The following is a 26,567-nucleotide window of genomic DNA, read 5'->3' as shown; positions in this document are numbered from 1 at the left end:
GCAAATAATATAACCCATAAAGGGTTAATATCCAACGGTAAAGCGTCTGTCTACAATGTTAGAGACCTGGGTTCGATCCCTGGGTTGGGAAGATTCCCTGGAGAAGGAAATGGCAACCCACTCCAGTACTTCTTGCCTTGAAAATCCCATGGACGGAGAAGCATGGTGCAGGCTACTATCCATGGGGTCGCAAAGAGTCGGGCACGACTGAGTGACTTCACTTCACTTCATCAAACATATATAAACAGTTTATATATTAAAAAATTTTTTTTAAATAGGCAGATCTATATAGACATTTTTCCAAAGAGGACATGCAGATGGCCAGTAGCTCTTCAGATGTTGAGCACATGAAAAATGCTCAGCATTGCTAATCATCAGGGAAATGCAAATCAAAACAAGATATCAACTTACACCTGTCAGAATGGCTATCATTGGAAAGACCACAAATAACAAATGCTGGCAAGAATGTGAAGAGGGGACCCTTGCACATTGTTGGAGGAAATGTAAATTGGTGCAGCCATTGTAGAAAATAGTATGGAAGTTCCTCAAAAAACTGAAAATAGAGCTACCATATGACCCAGGAATTCCACTCCTGGGTACATACTTGAAAAAAACAAAAACAAAAACCACCAATTCAAAAAGAGACATTTCCCCCACCACCATCATGTTCATCAGATCAGTTCAGTCGCTCAGTCGTGTCCGACTCTTTGCGGCCCATGAATCACAGCACGCCAGTCCTCCCTGTCCATCACTAACTCCCGGAGTTCACTCAGACTCAAGTCCATCGAGTCAGTGATGCCATCCAGCCATCTTATCCTCTGTCGTCCCCTTCTCCTGCCCCCAATAGCAGCATTATTTACAATAGCCAAGGAATGAAACAACCTATGTGTCCATCAGCAGATAAATTGATAAAGAAGAATGGTATATGTATACAATGGGATACTACTCAGCCATAAAAAAGAATGAAATCTTGCCATATGTAGGAACATGAATGGATTTGGAGGGTATTATACTAAGTGAAATAAGTTAGAGAAAAACAAATATTGCATAATATCCACTCATATGTAGAATCTAAAAAATAAAACAAATTAGTGAATAAGACAAAGAAGAAGCAGACTCACAGATACAGAGAACAAACTAGTGGTTACCAGTAGGGAGAATGAAGTGGAGAGGGGCAATATACAGGTAGGGGGAACAAAGGGTTATTATGGGATTATATGAAATCATGTGTTTGAAACATCTGAAAACTCTAAAGCACCTTAGAATTTAAATAATCTGTCATTCAACAAAAAATCTTAATAATAAAAAAATTTTAAGTGTCCTCCCAAATCAGCATGAAGGAATATCTGTCAATATCAAAAGACAAAACAAATTTTATTTAACCATTTCTTAGCTTGATTTATAACTTTTAAATAATTTAGATAAATGGTATGTGGACCTCCATTTATACTTTGGCTTGAAGCTTCACCATGTCAAAGGCAGGCCTACTTCCATGTACTTAATTATAAAGCTTAATTATATTTTTTAAAAAGCCTATCTCTTCCTCTCTCTCAGATGTATATGTGCATAGTCATATAGGAAATAGTCTAGAAGAATATGCAGGAAAATGTTAATATGGTTATCTCCTACAGGGGTGGGATTTGGGGTGATTTAATATTTTTCTTCTAGTTTATTTGTCTTTGTTAATTTTTGGACAGGGAACATGGAAGGAACATGTGTATAACTTATTAAAGGGGAGAGGTGAACATCAGGTGTGCCTACTCCCACCCTGCCACCAAACAGATAACCTGTTTCTACTGGTTAGGAAGCCAGTTGGGGGAACCACTGAGCATGTGAAGTACGTTCCAGTTCTGCTGCTGATACATTTTTTGTGTGTGTGAAAAAGAACCGTGGGGGCATAAACAGGTTTTCTGGCCAGATGGTTGTAAAAATACCAAGACAGTTTTGATCAACCCTGGCACCAGACATCATATAGACCCAACTGACTTCAGTAAGTAGTGATGAAGGGCGCATAGAAGACTGAAAAACATTCTGCAGCGTTATTTCTCAAGCTCCAGGTCATGACCCCAAAGGATTATGGAAATTGGAGCCAAGTTGCTGGACGCCCCACCCAGGGACTCCACCAGTCCCTGGGACTCGAAAGACCATCCACAATGCCTCTTTCTCTTGACTGTAACAAGAACTAATTGTGCTCAGTTGCTCACAAAACACTGTGCACACATCAACTGATATGACCCCAACAGCAATTCTGTCTGGTCTGTAGGCTGTTCACATTTTATAGCTCAGAATATAATAGAGGCCCAAAGAGGTTCAGATGCTCAAATGTGGTCACAACTGGGAAGCAGGTGAAGTTGGGACTTAAATCCAGGTCACTTCACCCCAAGTTCATCCTAGGGAGTCAGTTTCCCATTTCACCATTGTTTTACCTATTCTCTACCTAGTCTGCCTACTTATCCTCCCTTGTCACTGTTTCTTTCCTTTTCCTAGCACCAACCCAAGAAATCCCAATGATAAGAACTTAATTTTCTCTTTCATTTCATAAAAGCCTACCAGTCTTTCCTTCTTCCCTTCCCCTATTTGCACTTGCAGCCCAGAAATGTGGAAAGTTTGCAATGAAAATTGCTGAGAATCAACGACACTTTTGCATCATGGTCCCACAGCACTAAACGTCATTAAGCTCCAAACTGGAGACCAGGAAAGGTTATATCAGTGCTTATTACAAAGTGGTTTCTAAGACACTTATTTGTATATATATATTTTTTACTTTCAAAGCACTTCTATATGCATCTTCTCAACTTATCTTGCAATAACATCTCTGTCACATGGATCCCTGACAGGCTACAGAGAGGCCAAGGTCTTCCTCAAGTCCCACAGTAATAGTCTTCAAGATTCTCTCTGAGCAGCATTGTGTAATAATGTCTGTATGCCTATAGATGCTCACGTTCATTTGTACCCTCAGTCTGGAAAAAGTTAACAATGCATGGGTCAGCTCCTTAACAACATTAACATTACCTCCTCACCCCTTTCTGGCAACACCACCAAAAAAAGATTCAAAAAAGGCTGATACTTACTGTTTGGAGGACCACTTTCATAATCTCAGCTTTCTGCTTCACGGTCCTTGGCAGGGGTCCCTCTTCATAGATACAATGTTGGTGCAGGGCCAAGAGATGGTGTGATTGACTCACAGGTCACTGCAGTTTATAAGAAGTCAGAATAATAGACAGGAAAGCAGATGTGACATCACTGGCAAGGGAAAATTTGAATGTTGTGCAAAGTGAACTAATTACAGCTAGCTCTGAATAGTGTGGGAGGAGTGAAGACCTTGTTGGACAAGGCCAAACGTGAAAAGGTCCGCATATTAAGTCTAACCACTCTAAAAGTTTGCAAATCTCCTCAAAATTGACATAAACTTGTTATTTATCCTAAAGTCAAGGGGAAAAATAAGATCTGCTCAAACGAACTCTTTATTAACCACTTTATTGACCAGGGTGGAAGAGAAGGAGCTTTATAATAAAGTAACAAGAACATGCACACACAATCGGTTTCTAAATTGGCTTTGCTGTTAGCTGCATATCCTGAGTAAAAAGTACCTCTTTGTCCACTGAGCTACTGCAATGTGAAAAAGGAAACGAAAAAATTTCAAGATAAGCTCAGCTTTTATAGTTCACTTGTTGAAAACCTAGTGCAGCTACAATTATTATTAGGCCTTGGTCTGTGAAAGACTCGCCAAGAGTTAAAAGCAAGCCAGCACTACCTTTACCCCATAAGGGATTACTCTTTTATTGGCATAGTCTTGGGATTAGTGGAAATGTCTATCTAATGAATGCAGCTACTATATTTGAGCACATGCCTGAATAAGCTGCCTGTTGATTGAAACCTATCTATTTATAAGCACTTGTGCATGTTGTGAAAAATCCATCTGTACCACCACAGCATGGCGCCCACCGTCTGAATAAAGGCTCTTTGCCATTTCACTATAGAGCCCGTTGAATGAACAGGCAGAGAGGAAGTGTGCTACGTCCACTTAGCAGGTTTTATTCCTCACTCTTGGCCAGTAAAGCAGAGTTACCTTATCTAAACAGCAATTTAGATGAATGGGGATGTTATACAAACAGAAGTGGGGAAAAAAAGAATACTTTCCACGAGACTCACCTAGGGTTTTAACCTAGGAGACTTATCATAATTTGGATAAATGGTAACAAATAGCCCAAACTAGCCAAACTTCTTATGTCACAATGTTTGAATGTAGTCTGGAAAGTAGGTAGATTTACTACACATACTCGGTACCATTTCTTCTTTACATTTCTGCTATAGATGTCAACAGAAACAAGTACAGCATGAAGAGCCTTGATACACAAATAAGTCAAAGCAAGCTTTTGATGTTTGGGGTCTTCATTACTGTACTGAGGCTCCACTTGATGTAAGGCAAAGCTCTTCACCTCCACATGGGAACCCCAAAGTGCACTCTGGGATTCTGTAGTTCCAAATCTACTACTCTATTTCCCATCCCTCATCACACACCCCGTGGCTCTACACCCAAGACGTACCAACTCTCCAAGCTTCCTGAGTTTTGGGTTTGGGTGTAAAGAAGAGATTTCTTATTCCATTGGGGTTTACTTAACTCTTCTGCAATTAGGGCCCCCATTTACTATGCTTCTCTCATGGCTCAGAATCTGGTAAAGAATCTGCTTGCAATACAGGAGACCCAGGATCAATCCCTGGGTTGGGAAGCTCCTCTGGAGAAGGAAAAGGCAACCACTCCAATATTCTTGCCTAGAGAATCCCATGGACGGAGGAACCTGTTGGGCTACAGTCCGTGAGGTTGCAAAGAATCTGATACAACTGAGTCACTAACACACTTTTCACTTTACTATGCTGTCTTTTTGGAAAAAGGCTAACAAAAGATTTATTAAAATAAAGACCAAAGAACCGTAAATAATCTTAATAGACCACAGGCGATTGTTAACTAAGACTTCACAGAATTTCTCTCCTTGAAAAACTTTATAAACAATGACAAGCAAACCTTCCAGGTGTTGCACTATTGGAAACAGAAAACTGAAATCAGCTGACTGCTGCTACTGCTAAGTCGCTTCAGTCATGTCCGACTCTGTGCAACCCCATGGACGGCAGCCCACCAGGCTCCCCCGTCCCTGGGATTCTCCAGGCAAGAACACTGGAGTGGGTTGCCATTTCCTTCTCCAATGCATGAAAGTGGAAAGTGAAAGTGAAGTCGCTCAGTTGTGTCTGACTCTTAGTGACCCCATGAACTGCAGCCTACCAGGCTCCTCCGTCCATGGGATTTTCCGGGCAACAGTACTGGAGTGGGGTGCCATTGCCTTCTCCAATCAGCTGACTACTGGAAGCCTTTTTCTGGCCTCAACATAGTAAGAGAATGTAGAATTTAGAAGTTTTTGAATTCTAGCTATTTCTCTTTCTAGAGTTTGTGACCTTTAGTTTCCTGGTGATATCAGAAACCTTCAGAGTACTTAACTGGGAACTCAATAAGTATTATTCATACTGTGGGAATTCAATAAAGATCAGAGGATAATATCTATTATATATTTTAGTTGACAAAACAAAAAAGTAATTCTGAAGACAAATGTATTAAGACTAAAAAACCAAAGCTGAAATTTATCATTTCATTTGGAAACAGCAAATATTTAAATCATAACATAGCAATACAGAGCACCAAAGACCCTGTAGGAAATGAAATATAGCTGTTTAAAGAGATACTGTGTTACTGACTCTGCAGCTAGGTTAAAGTGCTGTAAGTGATATTAAGAACGTGATAAGAGGTACTATTATCACAACACTTATTCTACAGATGGAAGAATCAAGTACCAGAGTGTCAAGTATCAAGGAGGTGGTAGAGACAAGGTTTTGTTAAAACCCAAGCTTTTCCTTCTTTGCCGTAGTCACCCTCCCACCACCACCACATTTTCTTTAACTATGTTAAACATTCACTTAACATTCACTCACCTAGTAAGATGACTAAACAACTAAAAGGTCTGTATCTTTAAAAGAAGGTACCTAAGAGCTCTTTTGTGAAACCAATCCAAGAAAAAAGAGATGTAGGGCAGCTTCTGGAGATTCTGGTCCACTACAGCATCTGAGAGCAGACGGGGAGGAAATAATCCTTTAGTGACTCGGTTAGTGACAACTCACATTTACCAGCACCATTCTACCTTGAACCCGAAGAAAGCAAACTGAGAACTAAAAATCTGGAAATTCCTCTTCACTCTTCTACTCAATTCCTAAAATCTTTACCCTTTTCAGTTCTAGTCTTCTATCGGGATTCATAGCTAGACACTACTAAAAAGGTTTTACTCTTAAAATCTCACTCCTCCTATCCAACCATCCATCTATCCACTTAATCCTCAATGGCTTCCATAAAAGGTACAAGTGGACATTTAACTTTAACCCATGCTACTGCATCACTTTATTGTTCTTTTTCATAGTTACCACGTCTCCTGTAAGAGAAATTGCTTTGAGACATATATCAAGTTTTGTTTTGTTTTTAACGCCAATACGATACCAGAAAAGAGAAGCATGTGGTTAAGGAAAAGAAGCACTGCTAAGCATTTATTCACTGACAAAAGTTTCTTCAAGTTTTTGTTTTAATGTTCAGAATACTTACATTCTGTATTTTTACATTTCCAAAGGCAGCAGAAAGTCACAAAGCAGTAAGGAATAGAAATTATTCACATTTTATAAATAAGAACATGGAAAATAGCAAGGGTCAATGACTTATGCATAGGACCGAACAGTCAGCAACCAAAGCCAGGACTACAAATTCCTACTATGACTTTTGAAGTAAGATTATTAAATTCAGCTGCTGACTTCAATATTTGTTTCCATAGACATTACTATGAAAACATTTTACTTTGGCATTTTTGTAATATGGCACCACTTATAGCTGTCTTCACTCATCATAACCTTATTAAATAACCATCTTTAAGGCTGGCAGTATACACAATGAGGACGGTCAGTCTGGTTACTAGTGGCTAATGGTTGAGTCAAGATTTGAGTTATGTCATTTTTTTCTCTCATTTTCCTGGTTTGGAAGTTAAACCATACCCATATTCCTAATTCAGCCAAGTCTGTATCTTTCTGACCTAAATGCAAAATCTCAAGAAGTGTAAAGGTTTCCATCACCGAATGTACTCTTTTATCACTTTTGGATAATATACCAGCCAATCTAATGATTCCACAAACTTGCAGTGTGTGATTTTTTTTCCCGTTTAGACTTTTTCCAGAGAATGATCTAATTCATTTTAGGCTGAGAGAGAATAAACTCTGTGCTAAAAAGAAAACTACATTTTCCCCCCTCTTTGTGCTGAAATACCTCAAGAATAATAAAAATAGTGAATTCAACTGTAATTAAGCCTAAAGAAAGAGGAAAGGAACATTTTATTTAATGTATTTCACAAAGTTCAAGCATTTGGAAAAAATCACAAAAGCAAGGATGTTAGCCATACAAGAAAAATTTATTTAAAAAAATCAGTATCTTGAGTTTGAGATACACAGATATAAAAGAAATTCTGGAAAGTGAAACACCTCTTCCAGAAACTGTTCCCAGGATGGTCAATACTGATTTCGAAATTGGTTGCTTAGGTCTTGAAGCTCTGTCACTAAGGTGTCCATAGCTGCTATTTCATCAGCTAATTCCCTGGCAATTTCTCCACTTGCCGCATCTGTAAAAAGTTGCTGCAGCATAAAGAACAAAGCAGAATTATCAAAACAGTGACCATCTCTTTAAAGAAACATAGACACAGAGTACAGAATTAAAATTCCCTTTATATAATAAAAACACAATATTATAGCAGCAATAGTCGTGTTTGTTCCATTCACCATCCTGGAAACGAACGAGCTGCAACAATGGATGAATCAAACAACATGCTTCAACTTGTAAATTCAAATGGGTCCGCCTCTTGGAAATGGTTATCTTGAGTATTGATTGTATTATTCATTTCAATGTCATAAGATGGTCTTTGGATAAATAGACATTATTCATCTAAGCAAAACAAATCTATTTGCTGTGTATACAAGCAAAACAAATACATTTTATATTCAAGTTCATATAAATCATACTCTTTATGCTATTTGAAAATTAATTATGGCTTAGGACTAAGAGGCCACAACAATCATCAAGACTGGGTAAAAATAAAAAAGTCCAGCACATTAAAACAAAAGTGAGCTCCTTCTGTAAAAGGAATTGTTTTGGGGTGGGGCAATACCACAACATCCTTCAGTAACACCACCACGGCTGGCACATTCTGGAACGCCTTTCTAGGAGCTGCCTGCTGAGCCAGTACAGGCGCGCAGGAAAACCAGCTTCAGGGTTTTATGACCACATTGTGTGTGTGTTTTTTAATCAGATATGTAATTTACTCAGCTTACCATCTATCCTTTTCATCACACTTAAGACTATTTGTTTACAAAAATCAAACTTATCATTAAAATATGACTATTTGCCACCACCACCACCACAGATGACAGCAATCATTCTGACAGCTATTCTAAAAAGGGAATCCTGAAGATGTTCTGAGTGAAGGCGTCATCACATGATAAGCTTAGAGTTTCCCACAGTGATTTATGGAGCAAAGAGCTGTTTTGTAACGCTTTGCCACGTAACTGTGTAGTCACGTCTTACACAGCATTTCACAACAGACCGACATACCAACTGCTGCGATGTGCAGTAGAAAAAACACCTCTGAGCAAAGTAACTTGGACTTACATGGCATATTTATTTTTACTAAGAATTACAGAGCTTATAAATCATCACAAATCTGCCTCACTTCCCTATAAAGTAAGGAGGAAGCAGAAAGAGACAGAGGCTTAGGCAGAAAAGAACAATTTGCTGAGGGTCCCATGGAGCGTAAGTGTTATATCTGCTCTGTCTCTAGGCTCTCTGGCATTCTCACCAACTGCTCTCAGGCCACCTACCCCCCAACCCCCACCACCCTGGCAGCCAATCTGTACAAGGACGGGGTGCTGAGGGTTGAGGAATTACTCTGTCCTGGCCGAACAAGAACTGGATGACTTTAGGTGAGTTTCTAGGTTCTATCTAGGAGTTTATGTTCATGACGTGCCAGGCCTGGCAGGAAAGGACCAGAGATTTGTGTGAACTGAGCCTATTACTTAACACAGTTATCCTCAGTCATTTTCACTTTTTAAAGTGTTCTAGAAAAGGCAATTCTTTTTCAGCAAATCCAATTTGTTATAAAGCAGAAAAGTAAAAATGATTTACTATAAAATCAGGGGCTCCCAAACATTATATGCAAAAAGGTGCTTTCAAAGGAGGTGTTGGGAAGCAATTTTTCCCATTTTTGGATAATCCAGTTGAGATCCAATGAGAACAAAATCTATACACAGATGATGTTCTGAAGCCTCATTTTCAATGTCTGGAATTCCACAATATGAATGGATTTGACAGTACATACAAGACTGTTTAAGTCAGGCTTCTCTGGTGGCTCAGGGGTAAAGAATTCGCCTGCCAATGCAGGAGACACAGGTTCCATCCCTCGTCCAGGAGGACCCCACATGCCGCAGAGCAATTAAGCTGGTGCACTACAGCTACTGAGCCTGTGCTCTAGAGCCTGGGAACCACAACTACTGAAGCCCACATGCCCTGGAGCCCATGCTTTGCAACAAGAAAAACCACTGCAGTAAGAAGCTGAGCAGCGCACCTAGAGAGTGGTCCCCTGCTCATTGCAACCAGAGGAAGCGTGTGCATCAATGAAGACCCAGCGCAGCCAAAAATAAATAAGTAAAATTACATTAGAAAAAGACTATTTAAGTCATATATAAGTGTAGGTTTATGTAAAATTAATATATTATAAGCTTTGCACAGAGAAGAGAAACTTGTGGAGTACATCCTGAAGAAATAAACAATCATGGGTAAGTTGATGACCTCACTGAAACTAGGAAACTGAGCTCCTAACTTGGGAATAAGAGTCACAAAAAAAGTTTGCTACCTTGACCTTTAAGAGAGCTCCTGCAGCTTTCTGAGACACACACAATCTGAAGCTGTGCTGTCAAGCTGGGAGAAAATACAGTTCTCCCAGATTACAGAAAACTGGTTCCAGCAGGCACACTCATTAAGATAGCAAATGAGTTAATAATCTACATAGAGACAAAAATGCTGCTCTAATCTGAAAAGATCATGCAATTAATAAAAATGCACCCTCTGGAAAGGTTTTTACCTGTGTCCAAAAGTGACCTTCACATGCCATGAATTTGGCTCTCAGAAGTGAGTTAAAATTAGCTGAGACCCAAGATTAAAAAGGGAAGGCAAATAAAGATTAGAAAAGAAAGTGCTAATTTGTACTAGAAGTTATACTACTTCAAACTTTGTTCCCAGTGGTATACTCCAAGCCTAGTTTACATGTTAGAACTACCTGAGAAACTGAACACAGATTTCCCAGGCTCTGCCCCAGACCTGCTCCGTCACAGGTGGAGATGTGGAGTCCAATCTACTCAAGAGCCCCCTCGATGACTCTCAGCTGTCCCCCTCCTAGCACCGGTTCACAGGGTGGTACTTGTAAACTGACAGCATACGTTTTACGTGTCAAACCTGAGTTTGACATCTACCGTAACATTTTTGTCAAATCCATACATCACCTGCTTAATATCTGTCTCTAAATAAATTTTTTTATTCAAATAAAAGTATTTTTTAAGGAAAACATTAGAACACTACTGTAAATAGAAAATAAGCAATAATATTCATGAAATTATAGATTTCATTGCTACTTACACTTTTTCTAATATGCACTGAAATAAATATATATTAAAATAACAACATTTACCCAAGTGCTACTAGTAGTATATATGCCACATTTGGGGGAAAAGTGATGTAAGTAGAAGAGCACTGTTTAAAGAAAGCATCAAGAGCTGGATTATACATATTAATTTCAAAGATTCCTAAGTTACCCATGAGTAGGGTGGTTTAGTCAGTAGGTCAATGATCTCCTCACCAGCACAACCACCTGGGGGCTAATATCTAAAACATAATGGGAGGGACTCCCCCGGTGGTCCAGTGGGTAAGAATCCCCCTGCTATTTCAGAGGACACAGGTTCAAACCCTGGTCTGGGAAAATTCCACGTGCCTCAGGGCAACAAAGCCTGTGTACCACTGCAGAGCTTGTGCTCCAGAGCCTGGAGCCGCAGCCAACGAGGCCTAGGCACCGAGAATCCAGGCTCCGCGACAAGGGAAGGCACCGTAAGGAGAAGCCGGCACACCACAATGAAGCACAGCACCCACTCGCTGCAAAGGGAAGCCGGCACACCACAACGAAGCACAGCGCCCACTCGCTGCAAAGAGAAGCCGGCACACCACAACGAAGCACAGCGCCCACTCGCTGCAATGAGAAGCTGGCACACCACAATGAAGCACAGAGCCCACTCGCTGCAATGAGAAGCCGGCACACCACAATGAAGCACAGAGCCCACTCGCTGCAAAGAGAAGCCGGCACACCACAATGAAGCACAGAGCCCACTCGCTGCAATGAGAAGCCGGCACACCACAATGAAGCACAGCGCCCACTCGCTGCAAAGAGAAGCCGGCACACCACAATGAAGCACAGCGCCCACTCGCTGCAATGAGAAGCCGGCACACCACAACGAAGCACAGCGCCCACTCGCTGCAAAGAGAAGCCGGCACACCACAATGAAGCACAGCGCCCACTCGCTGCAAGCAGAGAAGGCCCGTGCAAAGTAACGAAGACCCAGCCAGCCAAAAACAAATACACAAAATTTAAAGGTAAAATCAAATGTGGGCCTAAAGTTATCCCTCATGTAAAGAAAACTTAAGAGCAGCTGGCTGACACCAAAAACTTTTTTTTCCTATGATAATTCTAAATACTTCACATTTCACTCTCACCTTTGCTTTAGATAATAAGCCCCGTAAATTGAGTCGAACTGAAGACAGCACTTGTATAGCCTCCTGGGGACTGGATTTGTTTTTACTGCACTTAATAGCCACTGGAAGATAAATACACGGAAAACATCCATTAAAAATTGATAATGATGATAATTTAAAGGCACAAAATCCAATTATTTCATTAGCACTTTATACTAACAGACTTTAGAAATGCTTCTACATGGAAAGTTTTTATTTTGGTAAAAGGAAAATAAGTTATGTGCATAATTTCCCCTTTTATCCCTTAAAAAGGATAATTTATTGCTCAAAGGAGACTTTTGAGGAAAATGAGTGTTTTCTGGTGAGTTACAGACTGTTGGGAATAGACTCTAAAAAAACACAGAAGCAAAGATTATTGAAATTAGGCAGAAACAAGATGCTCACAGAGAACAAAAACAGACGCAGTTCATCTTGATATGGCTTCCCAAAGTACTGAGTCCCTGGTGGGGACTCACAATTGCCAACGACACCAGCCCAAGGAAGCGACATGCCAGATATTCACAGCTCAATTCTCACTGTATTTTCATACCTGGGGCTTGTATCACCACTCTGAAGAAGTGATGTCAACAACCCAGGTGCCTGCATTTAGAGAAGGTGAGCATGACCAGGCTGAGCCACGCCTGGTAACCATTAGCACCAAGCAGGGGAGAAGATGGTCACTCATGCCAACAACTCTGCCTCTGCATTCTGAGGAGCCCATTTTCCCTAAACTTGAAATTATGAACAGAGGCTATAACCCTTTCTAGCAGAAGGCCTGGCTATTAAGGCTTTTTAAGAACAAGTGAAGGAGAAGGCAATGGCACCCCACTCCAGTATTCTTGCCTGGAAAATCCCATGGATGGAGGAGCCGGGTAGGCTGCAGTCCATGAGGTCGCTAAGAGTCGGACACAACTGAGCAACTTCACTTTCACTTTTCACTTTCATGCATTGGAAGAGGAAATGGCAACCCACTCCAGTGTTCTTGCCTGGAGAATCCCAGGGACGGGGGAGCCTGGTGGGCTGCCATCTCTGGGGTCGCAAAGAGTTGGAAACGACTGAAGCGACTTAGTAGCAGCAGCAGCAGCAGCAGCAGCAGCAGCAGCAAGAACAAGTGAAGAGCTTTGTAAAAATATAATGCTTCAGATTTCTCCACTGACTCCTTCTTGTTTCTGTTCCTACAACCTATTCTAAAACTCCACTAAACAGTGCAGCAACTGAAGTCTACTCAGTACCCTGTATCTTAGAACAGGGATAGACAACAGATTCCTTCCTGTATGTAAACTAGCAGAGGTCATGTGCCTGGTAAACCAGGTTTGTCATTCATTAATACCTTCTATGGCATGAGAGCTACATCTGGCATTCCTACTACAAAATAATAACTAGATTTTGAAAGGATGCAAGGGAGTCGACAATGTCACACTCATTTTTAAAGGGCATAGGTTAACCTGGAGATATTGAGGATTATGATGTCTGTGTCCCATAATAGAGGAAGGTTGTAACTACCATGAGTCAGATACTTGGGTTGTTTAGTACCTAGTGATATAGCAAAAACAGCTGTGATTCTGTTTTCAATCCTTGTCATTTTGAGAAAAACAAAATAGAGAGCAAAGAGACAAACACTCTATTAGTTCCCTTCCTCAATCCTATTTTCAAGAGGCATTAGAGACGGAGAGACACAGAGAGAGAAACAGAGAGAAATAACCTGCTGTTTCAAATCATCAGGAAATCCAAGACAGCTATGCTTCCTCCAGGCAGACTGTAGTTAAAATGCATAACTATGATTTTAAAAGTTCCTGGATGGCAAAGAAGGAATGAACTTTTGCCCACCCTTTCCCAGAAAACAGAACAACACAGACTGTAAATGAACACCCTCCAGACAGAACAACGGGTACATAATGACAACACTGTTATAGAAGGGTCTCCAAGCCTATGTGGAAACCCTTACCAAGCTTTCTGGAGCATGTGTCTATGCTTCAAAACAGCAACCCAAAATGGAATAAATCATATAGAGATTGTTTTTTTTTTAATGTCGTATTTCCTTTTCCAGAATTGGATGAGGTGGAGCACAGTGATGGGGAGAAAGATAAAAAAAGAGAACAGAAATAACAGAGAAACTCAGCTTATTCTTCCATGGAGCATGGCTACACAAAAGCAACACAGACAAGGTTAAGATTTATCTTTTTAAATCTAAAATGTCACTAGAAACTAACGCTGAGCATCTACTCAGGTATGCTTAAAATGCCATAAGGAGAACGAACACATAATTCATTCAAGTCAAAGGGAAACTTAAAAGAAAAGACACTTGTTTTTCTCTAAGTATTTCTCAGAAGGAGAAAAAAGTGTACCAGAAATAGTTTGAAATCAATTTTAAGGTGCAAAATGAAGATTTTTTTTTTTTTCCTGGAGTACTTCTTTAACCTGCCTATTTATATTTGACAGGTTTAATACTACCACTTGGTGATTACAGAAAATATCTTGGCATTGACTGATACAGAACCCGCTGTTCACAGAAATGTTTAGGGTTGGCAAGCGGAAATAGCTCGGGTAAGTTCTTCAAAGCAAACTGCACCCTGCTATAACTGTGTAGATAATATACCTTAGCATGGGTTCCTCCAGAAGTAGTCCCGTATCCACAGAGGCCAAAGGCCTTTGAACTTTTAAAGAATGAACTCCACCTAAGCTCACCTACCCTGAGGCCAGCACAAGCTTTGTAAATTCCAGCCACCCTCGACCCTCCTTCCACTGGCCTGTCAGAAAGTATGTGAACCTCTTCCACACTGAGTTTCAGCTACACAGAGTCTAACTTCTACCTTATCTGTCAAGGGGTGGGTGGCCCAGGAAATTGGATATTTATATCTTTTTGTCAATGACAAGTAGAATTATTAACTACTAAGCCCATTTCTAAACTGAACATTCTGTGATTTTTTTCAAGGCAAAGTTAAGCTTTATTCTTATTCATTTTTTCCTTTTTAGTTTTGAGTCCCTTATCACCCAACTCAGATCCTCTACTACAGAAAGAACAGGGTGGGGGTGAGGAGGTACGGGATTAACATTTACACCATGCATAAGATACTGTTAAGTGCTTCAATATGCTTTTACTCATTTTTCGTAACAACCATTGGTATTATCTCCGTTTTCATGACAAGGGAACTAAGGGTCAGAGAAGGTAAGTAATGGTGACCCCAAGTCGCCGAGTTAGCATGTGGCAGAGCTGGTCCTGGAGCACAGGCCCCCTGAGCCCAAAGGTCTGCCCTGTATAATCGCCACTTGTCGGCGCCCTACTTGCGGCAACTGTTGCAAAAGTTACAGGAGGACTTTAGCATAGATTCACGGTCCTTGGGATTCAGTCCTTGAATCCTAAGTGTGGCTTCACTATTTTATTTGAATTGCATTCCCTGGGCATCACATGCCTATGTTCAAACATAAATATAAAAGTGCATTACTGCCTGTAACTGGTATACTTTTCATTAATGCAAATAATTAAAAGCAGCCTTTATCTGGAATATCTTTCCCCAATAGGCATACAATTTTCTAGGTGAGGTTATTTCTCCCCTAAATACCACACATTAAAATATACTGGTATGCACTCCAGAAATCTATGTACTCTAAATATTTTCATTTATGAAAGAAGAATATGAGTCAAGAAAAGTTCAGATTTTCTTACTACTAGATCATCAATGCAGGAGGTTACTTCTGTGTGAAGATTAAACACAGTTGTAAAGGTATTTCCTATCCATCAGTCACTTATTCAAACACTATTTAAGCCTCTAGCCTATTTTTTCTCATTGTTCTAGGGTGCCTACTGCTGCCGCTGCTGCTAAGTCACTTCAGTCGTGTCCGACTCTGTGCGACCCCATAGACGGCCTCCTACCAGGCTCCCCCGTCCCTGGGATTCTTCAGGCAAGAACACTGGAGTGGGTTGCCATTTCCTTCTCCAATGCATGGAAGTGAAAAGTGAAAGGGAAGTCGCTCAGTCGTGTCCGTTTCTTAGTGACCTCATGGACTGCAGCCCACCAGGCTCCTCCGTCCATGGGATTTTCCAGGCAAGAGTACTGGAGTGGGGTGCCACTGTCTTCTCTGAGGGTGCCTACTACATAATAGTTAATCTATAAATGTTTGCTGAATTAACTACAAAAATTCTAATACAATGAAATAATCTGAAATTATCTGAAATGGAATTTCGCTTTTGACTAATATGTTTTCCTATCAGTAGAAATACATTAAAATATACCATGGATATTAAATGTTACATCAAATACCATGTGCGAGTCCTAAGGCTCTTTGAACCACTTCCTTAAATGACGTAATATTTTTCTCCCAACAACTGGACTGTGTGTCACACTTGTATGCCTTAGAGAGATACTGGAACGCCTGAGGAAAGAAAAAGAACAGCATTTAGAACAAGCAGAATTCACATTTCAAACTCTGCTTCCTGGAAGTCATATGGAACTAATTCCAGCTGAAAAGCCAGCCTCTGCGTTATGCAGCACACTCTCTGCATTATTCTCATCAAAGACAACAGCAACAAGCAGTTAAATCAAATGGGCATGTCTGAATGGAGACACTTCCCTCCAAAAATTAAAAGGCAGGGTTTACAAATCTATAAGAAGTATACACATTTCCCTGGCATTTGTAAACATCAGCTTAAGAGACCAGTTTAGAGAACGAGGTGTGAACTTGGTGAAAACTGTGGGATTACTGGCAGGTGAGCAACAACACAGATGCTTAAAACAACTTTCTTTTACAACCTCCCCACCCTTGAGGGAGAAATCACAGATCAGAGAATTCAGAGTATCCTTAATGCCACATATGCCAGAGAGGACAGAATTCAAGAAGAAGGGAAGGACAGAAAGCAGGAGTGTGTGCACACATGTGTGTGAGTGTGTATTCTCCAGGCTGACAAGGCTTTGCTGGAAGCCAGCTGGGTGGACTGAAGTGGGGGAGAGAATGGCTAAGAATCCCACAGATTAGCTGTACTGTGGCAAATTCCAAACTTATACAAGTACATTTGATTTGTTGTGGATGTTTTGAAAAGAACACAAAACATTTAGTATTCCAACCCTGGGAACTCTGGAGGCCCCTTTTACATTCTAAGATAAGAAGCTGAAGGCATAACTTGAACGCAACTGGTGCTCCACTGCACTTGCAAGAAAGGGGCAGGGCAACCTTTGCACAACATTCATGTTTAGACTTTAAAAGCTTCTCTCCCATAGTCTTATCGAGCTCCTTTTTCTTTCTCCTTTTCATAGTCTCCACCTCAGATTTAAACACTCCTTTGTCCTTGTACCGTCTACCTTAGTCTTCAGCAAGGAGCCTGCAGAAAGGGGTGTGGAGTAAATAACGAGAACCAGCTGTTCACGGCTTGCAAGGAAAGCAGATTAAAGAGATCCTTTTTGGGGAACAGAGAACAATTATTTAAGAAAAACTCATGGAAAGAAAAAAGATGAATGTTTACACATCCTAACCTGTCCACAATTCAGGGTGCTTATGTTAAAAAACTCTGCATCATAAGTGAAAATATGAGCATATTAATCTTATCTTTCTAATTATTAGTCTCCCTCCAACCATCAAAAAGGCAGATTCACCGTCTGTGTTCAAATAGAAGGTAAGAGCCCCAGAGGACTGGGAAGGACTCACCTTTTCATTTTCGTCAGGCTTGTCACTCTGCCCGTTTCCATACACTTGAGCATACAGCCTCCAGATTTCTCCATCATTCGTCACTCTTGAAGTCACTCTGCCAAATAACTCCTGCAGCTTTCCTCTGAGGCCAGTTGCAACATCGCCACTACGATCGGCCATCCCATCCATCACTGCCCTGACCAGGATTTTAAGGACCTTAACAAATGCACAGAAGAAACCGGTGAGCTAGAAACAACCAAACAATACCAAAAAAACAAAGGGCCACCCTCACCATCAATGACGACGACAGTGACAAACCATGTCAGGCCTGTAGGAATATCACTCTGCCACTTTTAAAGAGTAAAAAACAAGATGAACCCATCTGGAACCACTGTCTGGGATCGCAGACAGTGATCTGACCTCTCCCGGTGTCCCCTTTTCAGGCTCCTCGGAGGGCTCTGCTTCACAGGGCCCTAGGCTCCACGTGCCTCTCTTCTCACTCTGAGGGTCCTCTCTGAATGATCTGATCCACACCTATAGCTGCAAACCCTCCATGACCAAGTATCTACCCAATACTGTGGGTGCAGCACGAGCCTGACCACCTTCCAGACAGAGCCCCCGGACTGTGTGCCTCAATACCTACCAGACATGTCCCATCAACCTCTCACCCTCCATCTATCCTAGATCCCAGATCCCTCTTCCTCCTGTACTCTCAGAACTGGCCCCCTGAGCACCAACCTAGATTCTCTTCTCTGCTGGTTGGGCCACACGTAACCAATTTGACTCAGCACTCCTCAGTTCAGTTCAGTTGCATCCGACTCTTTTCGACCCCATGGACTGCAGCACACCACGCTTCCCTGTCCATCACCAACTTCCGGAGCTTGCTCAAACTCATGTCCATTGAGTCGGTGATGCCATCCGTAAGTCCTAAATCCAGCTTCTCCTCCTTTACGTTGGCCTCACTATTTTCCACCCAGATCACAGCAATAATGCTCAGAACCAGAATTCGGCTTAAAGTGGTCCTGGCCCTTCCTCACTGTTGAATGATAAACTACCAATGCATTTGCCTCAGGCACGCAGGCTTCCCAGAAAGTATCTCTTGTCCTTCCAACTACCCCAGTTCCACTCACCATTTGGCAACTTCTTGGCCATCTCGCTTTCATCAGTCTTTACACATTCTACCCCAGATACTCTGAATGCTGACAGATGAACTAAGTTGAGCCCCACTGCAGGTTACACTGCTATGACAAGGTACAGCTATACTGGGCCATGTATCTCAAGGGCTCCTGGAGGCACACAAAGTGCATCCTCAATGACCCACCCTTGTGATAGGAGGCCAGCAAAGACACATGGATCTACCTAAAGAACCAGCTCAGGCAGAGCACCCTCAGACCTTGCTACTCAGCGTGGCCCCTGGACTGACAGCAGCGGCCTCCCCCAGGAGCCTGCTGTAAGTACAGAATCCTGGATGAGATGCTGCTCCATCTCGGAATGAGAGTCTGCATTTCTAACGTGCTCCCAGGCGGTGCTGATGCTGACGGTCCACAGATCACACACTCTTCTGAGTGGCAAGGTTCCATGAGACAGGGTGCCACATCTTTATTCTTACTCTGAACTTTAAGGAGAGGACCACATCATCAACGCGTGTCCCTGATTCTAACATTGTGCCTGGCACACAGTACTGATGCAATAAGCGACTCGTGCCTGAAAGACAGACTGCACGAACACACCTCTTTCAGAAAGAGTTGCTAAGAGAAATGCAACCGACACCTTGCTCTGTCTCCCCGCAGGGTGTTCTGATCCAGACGTGAGATGCAGCCAAGGAATCAAGGCCCTTCTGGCCTGTGAACACTGTTAGGAATGTGAGCTCAGACTCATGGCCCTAATTACATCCAGGGATACAAGTGGACGGGAGAACATTCAATTGTGCTTTTTTTTTCTTTTGTGACAGACAAGGTAAATTATCTCTGCCCATAAATTCACATTATAATTCAACATGTACAGTTTTAAATCTGAAAGTAATGAAATTGATATTACAGCCCCACTCCTGATTTTAAGCCTGGAAGTCACAATGCAGGAGAAATGGTATGAATGTGCACTACCTGCTTCAAGTAATTGTTCTGTAAACATTTCAAGGATTAACACACTTCGAAAGAGATGGTCTAGTGAAACAGTTACTAAGGTGGACAAGTAACGCGTACTAAAGTAGTAAAATTCTTTGCTTTTTCTGGGCTCTCACAGTTGGCCCAACATCCTATCTACTCATTTTAGCCATGAGTAGCAGCCAAGGGGGAAAAGAAATCTTTTATTCTTCTTGCCAATTAAGATGGAGAGCTGTAGTGCTGGTGTCTGAGAGGGGAAAAGTTGGTAAAGTGTGTGTGTATATTTGTGGGTGCAAAAAGGGAACTGTAAAACGACAAGGAGGTGCAGTCCCTCTGTTGGGGTCAGGGTGCAGACACCAAACACACCTCTACCCAATTCACATGCAGATACCATCAGGAGAGAGGTCCTGAAGAGAGGCGAGACAATACCAAATTTGTTTGTATGCTCTCTGTTTGATGTTCAGTGATTAAATAGCTGGATCTGGGCCTGAGGAGAGAGTTCCATATGGAGGAATAGATAGCAGTCACACGTGGCCCTGGCAGATACTGCTTAAAGAGACTGTGTGGGGTAAGAATCACACCGAGGACGGAGTCTTTCAGGAAAACACCGTTTAAGAGGAGGAGAGATGATGGAGGTCTGTGCACTAAGGAAGGATGGCAGCAAGTGATGTCATGGAAACCAGCGAAGGAAAGTAACAAGGAGAGTACATCCACAAAAGATCAGGACTGGAAGACTGCTGGATCGCAAGTTCGAGGGTTAGTGACAGCATCCAGAGCTAAAGCCAGAAAAGGGAGGGCAGGAGAGATGAGGATTTTAGACAAGAGGCTCACAGACAAGCATGTGAAAAGCAACACAAGCATTAATGCCATTAAAAAACAAAAGGCAAACAATACGCCTCAATCATAGTATTATGTAATATCCATTTTGAATATAATTTGCACAGACATATAATGTTAATAGAAAATATTCACGTAACCAAACTTTTTAGTGTAAACATATTGGGAAGAAATGGAAGTAACAGAAATGCCAGTACAAGATAATTAAGTCCTTATTTACTATAAGAGGAGGTCAACTGATAATACCTAAAATTGGGTTAATAAAAATAGCCATATATAGTTATCATTATTATGAAATATGGAAATGTGTGAATGGCAAAAGAATTCTAAAGGGTTTCTCCCCTTTGGCAAGAAGTATCTTGAGAAGGGGGAGCAGTGGAGCAGGAAATTGCTACGACTTAACTTGTAAAAACTGTGTTATTTTTAAAATACAAACATTTTATTTAAAAAGAGAGAAAAAGAATACATATATTCAAAAACTGGCAAACAGGAAACAGAGAATGACAGCACACAAAAGCATCCCTTTCCAAGGGGGCCGCGTGGGTTCGCGATGCAGCGTCGCCGAACTCTCTCTCTGGGCGGGGCACACAGGCATGTTCCCTTTGTGAAAACTCGCGTTTACTTATGATCTGTATACTTTTCTACATTTTCACTGTATTTGAATAAACGTTAATTAAAAAGGTATTTCCTCCAATTAAGGAAGTCCCATAAACTGAAGGAAAAAAGTGAGTTATTAAAATACATTAACAAATGGAGCTACTACATAATCTTAAAAAGTGCGATAAACTTTTTTTAAAAAACACAATTGATGTTATAATTTACTGGTTAATATCACCATTTTCCTCTCTTTAACTGTTAAGTGAGAAAATTATCACCCTCTAGTTATCCAGATTGACTACAAAAATAGTAACATATATTTAACCCTTCTTTAGAAAATAGGTATTTTTAACTCAAAAAAGCAAAAGATCTTGCCTCGGATTTCTCTGATAAAATGAATCACCAAATATTATGGTTTTCTCCTGGGCAGGCCATAAAGTTTACTTGCATTACAGTCCTTTGCATCAAAAGAGAAAAGAAAATCTTTTTAAACAGATAAAATGTTTTTATCTATTGTAAACTGGGTAAAAATTTGATTACTGAACCCATCAGTTACAGTTAAAATTATACATTACTAAGTATGTAGTAACAGGCTGAAGGGTAGAACGGTGTAAGAATTTAGAGTAATTCTCAGGGAAACAGGATCCAAGACACGGGCACATAGATGGGTCGCACATACGGAGTAAGATGAGGGCAAACAAGGGGAAGTGCAAAGCAATGGACATGCATCTGCCTAAAACCAGGTTCAGGAACAGCTAGATCCAGAGTGGAGAGGAAGACAGACACTGCCAGTCGCTGAAGTCCAGCACGAACATGGGGGAATGGCTAGAAGTCTGTAAACAGCTGTAATGAGTGCAGGTCTTCTGTTAACCAGGGCAGGTGAACTGTTTTATCAGGGAGTCAACATACATGTAGAGAGCTCTGAAAGCTGTAAAGCAGTATAAACCTATAAACTGTCATGATTATCACTGACCCTCAACGTCCTCACTCTGTCAAAAGGGGACAGCAAGGCCCTCATCGCTGCCCACTCATTACGTGTCCCCATACTTCCTGAGGGTTTAAAACAGACCTAAAGGAAAACAAACTACCACCTCTTTACCAGCCCTCCATACCTCCCAACACCTCTGCTCTGAGCACTCACTGTGGGCTGAGCCCATGCTAAGCATGTGACCAACTTGATTTCATTTGGTTCTGTTACCCTAGGAAGCAGGGACTTTATTATCCCCACTTCACACAGAAACTGAAAGGCAAAGTGAGCTTCTCAAGGGCCCAGAGCAAGTGAGTCATGCAGCTGGGTTTTAAACACCAGAGATTTTTGGAATCATGAGCTTCGATGAGAATAAAGAGAAGACAACAATGACAGTAGACAATGTTCATATATATATATATATATTTCCTTTACATTGTAAAGATTTGTCCTTTTATGAAATATATATATTATCTACTATCACTGTTGTCTTCTCTTATATGTATATATTCATATATATATGACCCTTCCTGTGAGCCAGGAGCTCTATGAACACAATCCTCCTAACAACTCTAGGGGGTAGGTGCGCTTGTTATTTGTATTCTGCACATAAAGAAACTGGAGCACAAAGAACTCAGGTAACTTGTCCAAGGTCACACAGCTAAGGGAAGGCAGAGTTGGATTTGAACCTGCAGCTTGCGTCCCAGCTCTTGCTCTCAAGCACCTGCTGTATTAAGTTATAAAGGAGAGTTCCTTACTCGTCTGCTGTTCCTTCCTTTCTAATAGGTTCTTTTACATTGGAAAGATTTGCTCTTTTATGAAATATGCATGCCAATAACTTTGATCATTTCATTATCCTTTCTTTGCCAAACCTTGAATCAACCAAAACCAGACAGGTTTTTGTATCTTTTTAACTTAAAAATTTCTCCAAGACATTGGAGCTAATAAAAAATAAAAAGAGAAAATAAAATTCCCAAACACAAGCACTACTAATGTTGTCATTAATTTCTCTCTAGTTTCTTTGCTATGCATAAAATTTTTAATACTAATACTATATAAACTGTTTTATCTTTCTTTTTCACTTAACGTTATGTCATAGAATTTTTTCACGTTTTCATATATTCTTTAGATAGATCATTTTAATAGATTCAAAGCCTCCCATTGGGAGGCACGAATCGTAAAGAATCCATCTGCCAATGCAGGAGATGCAAGAGACATGGATTCAATCTCTGGGCTGGGAAGATCTCCTGAAGTAGGAAATGGCAACCCACTCCAATATGCTTGCCTGGAAAATTCCATGGGCAGAGGAGCAAGCTGGGCTATAGTCCATGGAGTCGCAAATTGTCAAACACGACTGCACACTCACAACAACAAAAAATACCTGCAGTTAGGCTGTTTCTCTGTGCTGCCACTGTCATTATTACTACAAATAACATTTCACTGCATACCTCTGTGCCTAAAGGTTTTTCTCATACTGGTTTCTCTAGGTTAGAATTCCAGGAACAGAACGATAGAGTGAAGGGAGTAAACAATTTAAGACTACAGATAAGCTGGATACTTTCAAAAAGGACTAAATCAAATTTAGATGTCCATTAGTAGTATATGAAAATGTGTCATTTCATTGCATATCACCAGTACTGGGTTTGTGTGTATGATATTTTGTTCCACTAAAGATATATGCAGCTATTATTCTAGTTTTACTTTTATTATATGAATTTAAATCTCTTTCCAAATGTTTGTTGAGTAAATATATTTACTTTTTAAGATATTTAAATTACTTCTTAATTTGTATGGAACTCATTTTCCAATGTGAAAACAGTTTTACTATTCATCTTCATATGGAGATTACACAGACTACAAGCTGATGCACGAACACGTTGCTAGCCTCTTTTTCTAAACCCCAATTCTGTACACTGCTGGGAAAAAAGAGAAAGTTGATGAATCTGAAAAAGTAACAGCAAACATACGGGAAATCCTGGAGAGAGAGAGATTGGCTGGGTCCTGGTTGGTGGAGAAGTGCAATCCAGGGTGAAAAAGTACGAGATGCCAAGGCTCACAGATGGCCTGGGAGCCTGGGAAAAGCGTTTTGGTTATGCTTTCTTTTCCTTCCACACACTACTCTATGTGCCACTTGCCACCAATATGGAGAGACCAAAATACAACAGCGCCAGCCCAGTGCAAGCCAGGGACCAGGCAGGTGTAGAAGGTCAGCCCCCAACCTGTTGAGGCTGGATGGCAACTCAGGAAGATGGGCACTGGAAGAAAGCAGAGATCAGAAAGGTTTCCTGAGGAGCCAGGCCACTCGGGTGGTGGTGGTGGTGGTGGTCTGTTGAGAGGGGGCAGTGGCAAAGTATTTCTAGGAGAGAAGTTCCCCTTACCAGGAGAGGCACAGTTTGGTCCTGGGCTTGTTTTAGGCCCTCCCACCAAGTACACATTACCAGTCGAAGAGCCAATATCCCCAAGGGAGGATGAGCCAATAGGGACAAAATTAGACATCTAAAAAGTGCAGCCAAAATGAAATAAACACACTAAACAGCCTATGTGAAAAAGAAGTAAAGGGGCATAGGGAGGAAAACTTGTTTTCATAATACATACCCTCAGGAAGATGAGAGGGAAAAACCAAGGAAGATCCCCTGGGCAGCAGTATAAATAGGGAAGGAAAAGAGTATGAGGACTGAGCCTGGGGTTGTTCACAGGGAAGGAAAGGCGAGAACAATTCTGCAAAGGGGATGAGCAAGCTGCAGCTGGTGGCGTAAGAGCGGTGACATTCTGGAAGCCAGCTAAAGAAAGTGTCGGAAGGAAGAGGGATCAACTGAGCTAAGTGCCACAGACAGGCTGAGACACCGGAGGGCTGAGGGAAGGGACGTGGAGACTGCAGCAAGATGCTTCTCCCAAGGGGTCAGTCCTGAAGAACAGCAGAACAGCAGAGACGTGGGGTGCGGATTAGGGGTGGGGGAGGGCGCATAAATTATTTGTACACAGCTTGGAAACACTGAGAACTTTCAAAAACAAGTGCAATGATAAATGCATTTGTAATATAACACCGGAGAAGGCGATGGCACCCCACTCCAGTACTCCTGCCTGGAAAATCCCATGGACGGAAGAGCCTGGAGGGCTGCAGTTCATGGGGTCGCTGAGGGTCTGACACGACTGGGCGACTTAACTTTCACTTTTCACCTTCATGCACTGGAGAAGGAAATGGCAACCCACTCCAGTGTTCTGCCTGGAGAATCCCAGGGACGGGGGAGCCTGGTGGGCAGCCGTCTATGGGGTCACGACATGACTGAAGTGACTTAGCAGCAGCATACAGGTACAATTTAACCCATAGTGATCATAAGAGAAGGTCCACTTGCCTTGTTATCTGAAAACTGAAAACTAATCTTAACACTCTACCCCAAGGATCACTCTTTATTTAGTCTGTGGTTTTTTCGAGGGGTTCTGGACACCCTTATGGATCTGACTGAGAGTTTTGAATCCTCTACCCAGAAGAGGTAGTTACATAGCCACATACACAATTTTTTCCCCATGATATTTCGGGTAATCTCACAATCTTCTGAAGCCTAATAATAGATCCTTCTTAGAAATTCTAATTCGCCCAAGATGGCCTGGGGTTTCAGTCTTATCTCTCAGTACAGCATATGACTCAATAAGTGCATTCCTCTGAAGAGCTTTCTTAAGTTTTCTATCAACTCCCTCCTCCTTTTTATCCCTTCCGTCACTTTCCGATGTTCGCATCCCTAGTGCTGTGTTAGGTGAGGCCTTCATGAGATTAGCTGAGGCGTCTCTGGCCTTCTCTAGAGGGTGCCTCTGTGCGTGCTGCCTCTCCTTCCACCAAAGCTCCCAGTGAGGTGTGTGCTGGACACATCCCTTTACCTTTACCAGCCCCACTGTTCTCAAAGCCACTGCTCTCCCTCTGAAAAGGAATGAGAAAGTTGTGGGGGGTTGAATACTTGCCCCAAATTCAGGTCGTAACAGAACCTCGGAATGTGAGCTCATTTGGAAATAGTTAATAACAACTAGTTAGGATTAAGTCATCCTAGATTAGAGTGGGCCCTAAATCCAGTGACTAGTGTTCTGGTAAGAAAAGGAGTTGACACACAGAGACACAGGGAAGGAGATGAAGCAGGTGAAGAGGGAAACAGAGGTTAGAATCATGCTGCCACAAGCCAAGGAAGGCCAGGAACCCCCAGAAGCTGGAAGAGGCAAGGAAGGTTCTTCCCTGGAGCCTTTAGAGGGAGCATGGCTCAGCCAACACCTTGATTTCAATCATCTAGCTCTAGAACTAAAGAGAATAGATTTCTATCGTTTGAAGAAACTAAGTTTGTAGCAATTGGACATAGCTGCCCCAGGTAACGAATCCAGCAGTCTTACCTAGAAAGACCAAGGCAACGTTGAGAACACTCAGACAAACACGCCTCCTGGACACTTACCTGGCTTCTACTAATCCTCTTCCCATTTCAGTTCAGGAAGCACTAAATGAACAGTTGTCATGTCTCAGCCTGTCTCCACTCAGTATGGTGACATCCAGCCTTCTCATTGTTTCTGT

At 41.6% G+C, this 26,567-nt stretch overlaps 1 protein-coding gene across 3 annotated transcripts in view; it reads right to left on the bottom strand.

Moving 5' to 3' along the window:
• Positions 1-7,468: 7,468 nt before the first annotated feature.
• The window catches only part of TTC27 (tetratricopeptide repeat domain 27), a 185,491-nt gene continuing 166,392 nt past the window's right edge, over positions 7,469-26,567 (bottom strand). For 2 of the 3 annotated variants that reach the window (XM_070798087.1, XM_019969975.2), the window contains exons 17-20: positions 17,537-17,734; positions 16,159-16,270; positions 11,882-11,982; positions 7,469-7,707 (exon numbers count right to left, since the gene is read on the bottom strand). In XM_070798087.1, coding sequence (XP_070654188.1) covers positions 7,585-7,707; positions 11,882-11,982; positions 16,159-16,270; positions 17,537-17,734 — 534 coding nt within the window. In that variant the 3' untranslated portion in view covers positions 7,469-7,584. The remainder of the gene's footprint in view (positions 7,708-11,881; positions 11,983-16,158; positions 16,271-17,536; positions 17,735-26,567) is intronic. The other variant, XM_070798088.1, reaches the window with a different exon arrangement.

This window comes from Bos indicus, chromosome 11 (genome assembly GCF_029378745.1).
Source record: "Bos indicus isolate NIAB-ARS_2022 breed Sahiwal x Tharparkar chromosome 11, NIAB-ARS_B.indTharparkar_mat_pri_1.0, whole genome shotgun sequence".
Classification (NCBI taxonomy): Eukaryota; Metazoa; Chordata; class Mammalia; order Artiodactyla; family Bovidae; genus Bos; species Bos indicus.
Note: the sequence above shows the minus strand (reverse complement) of the source record. Positions and strands in the feature narration are given on the sequence as shown.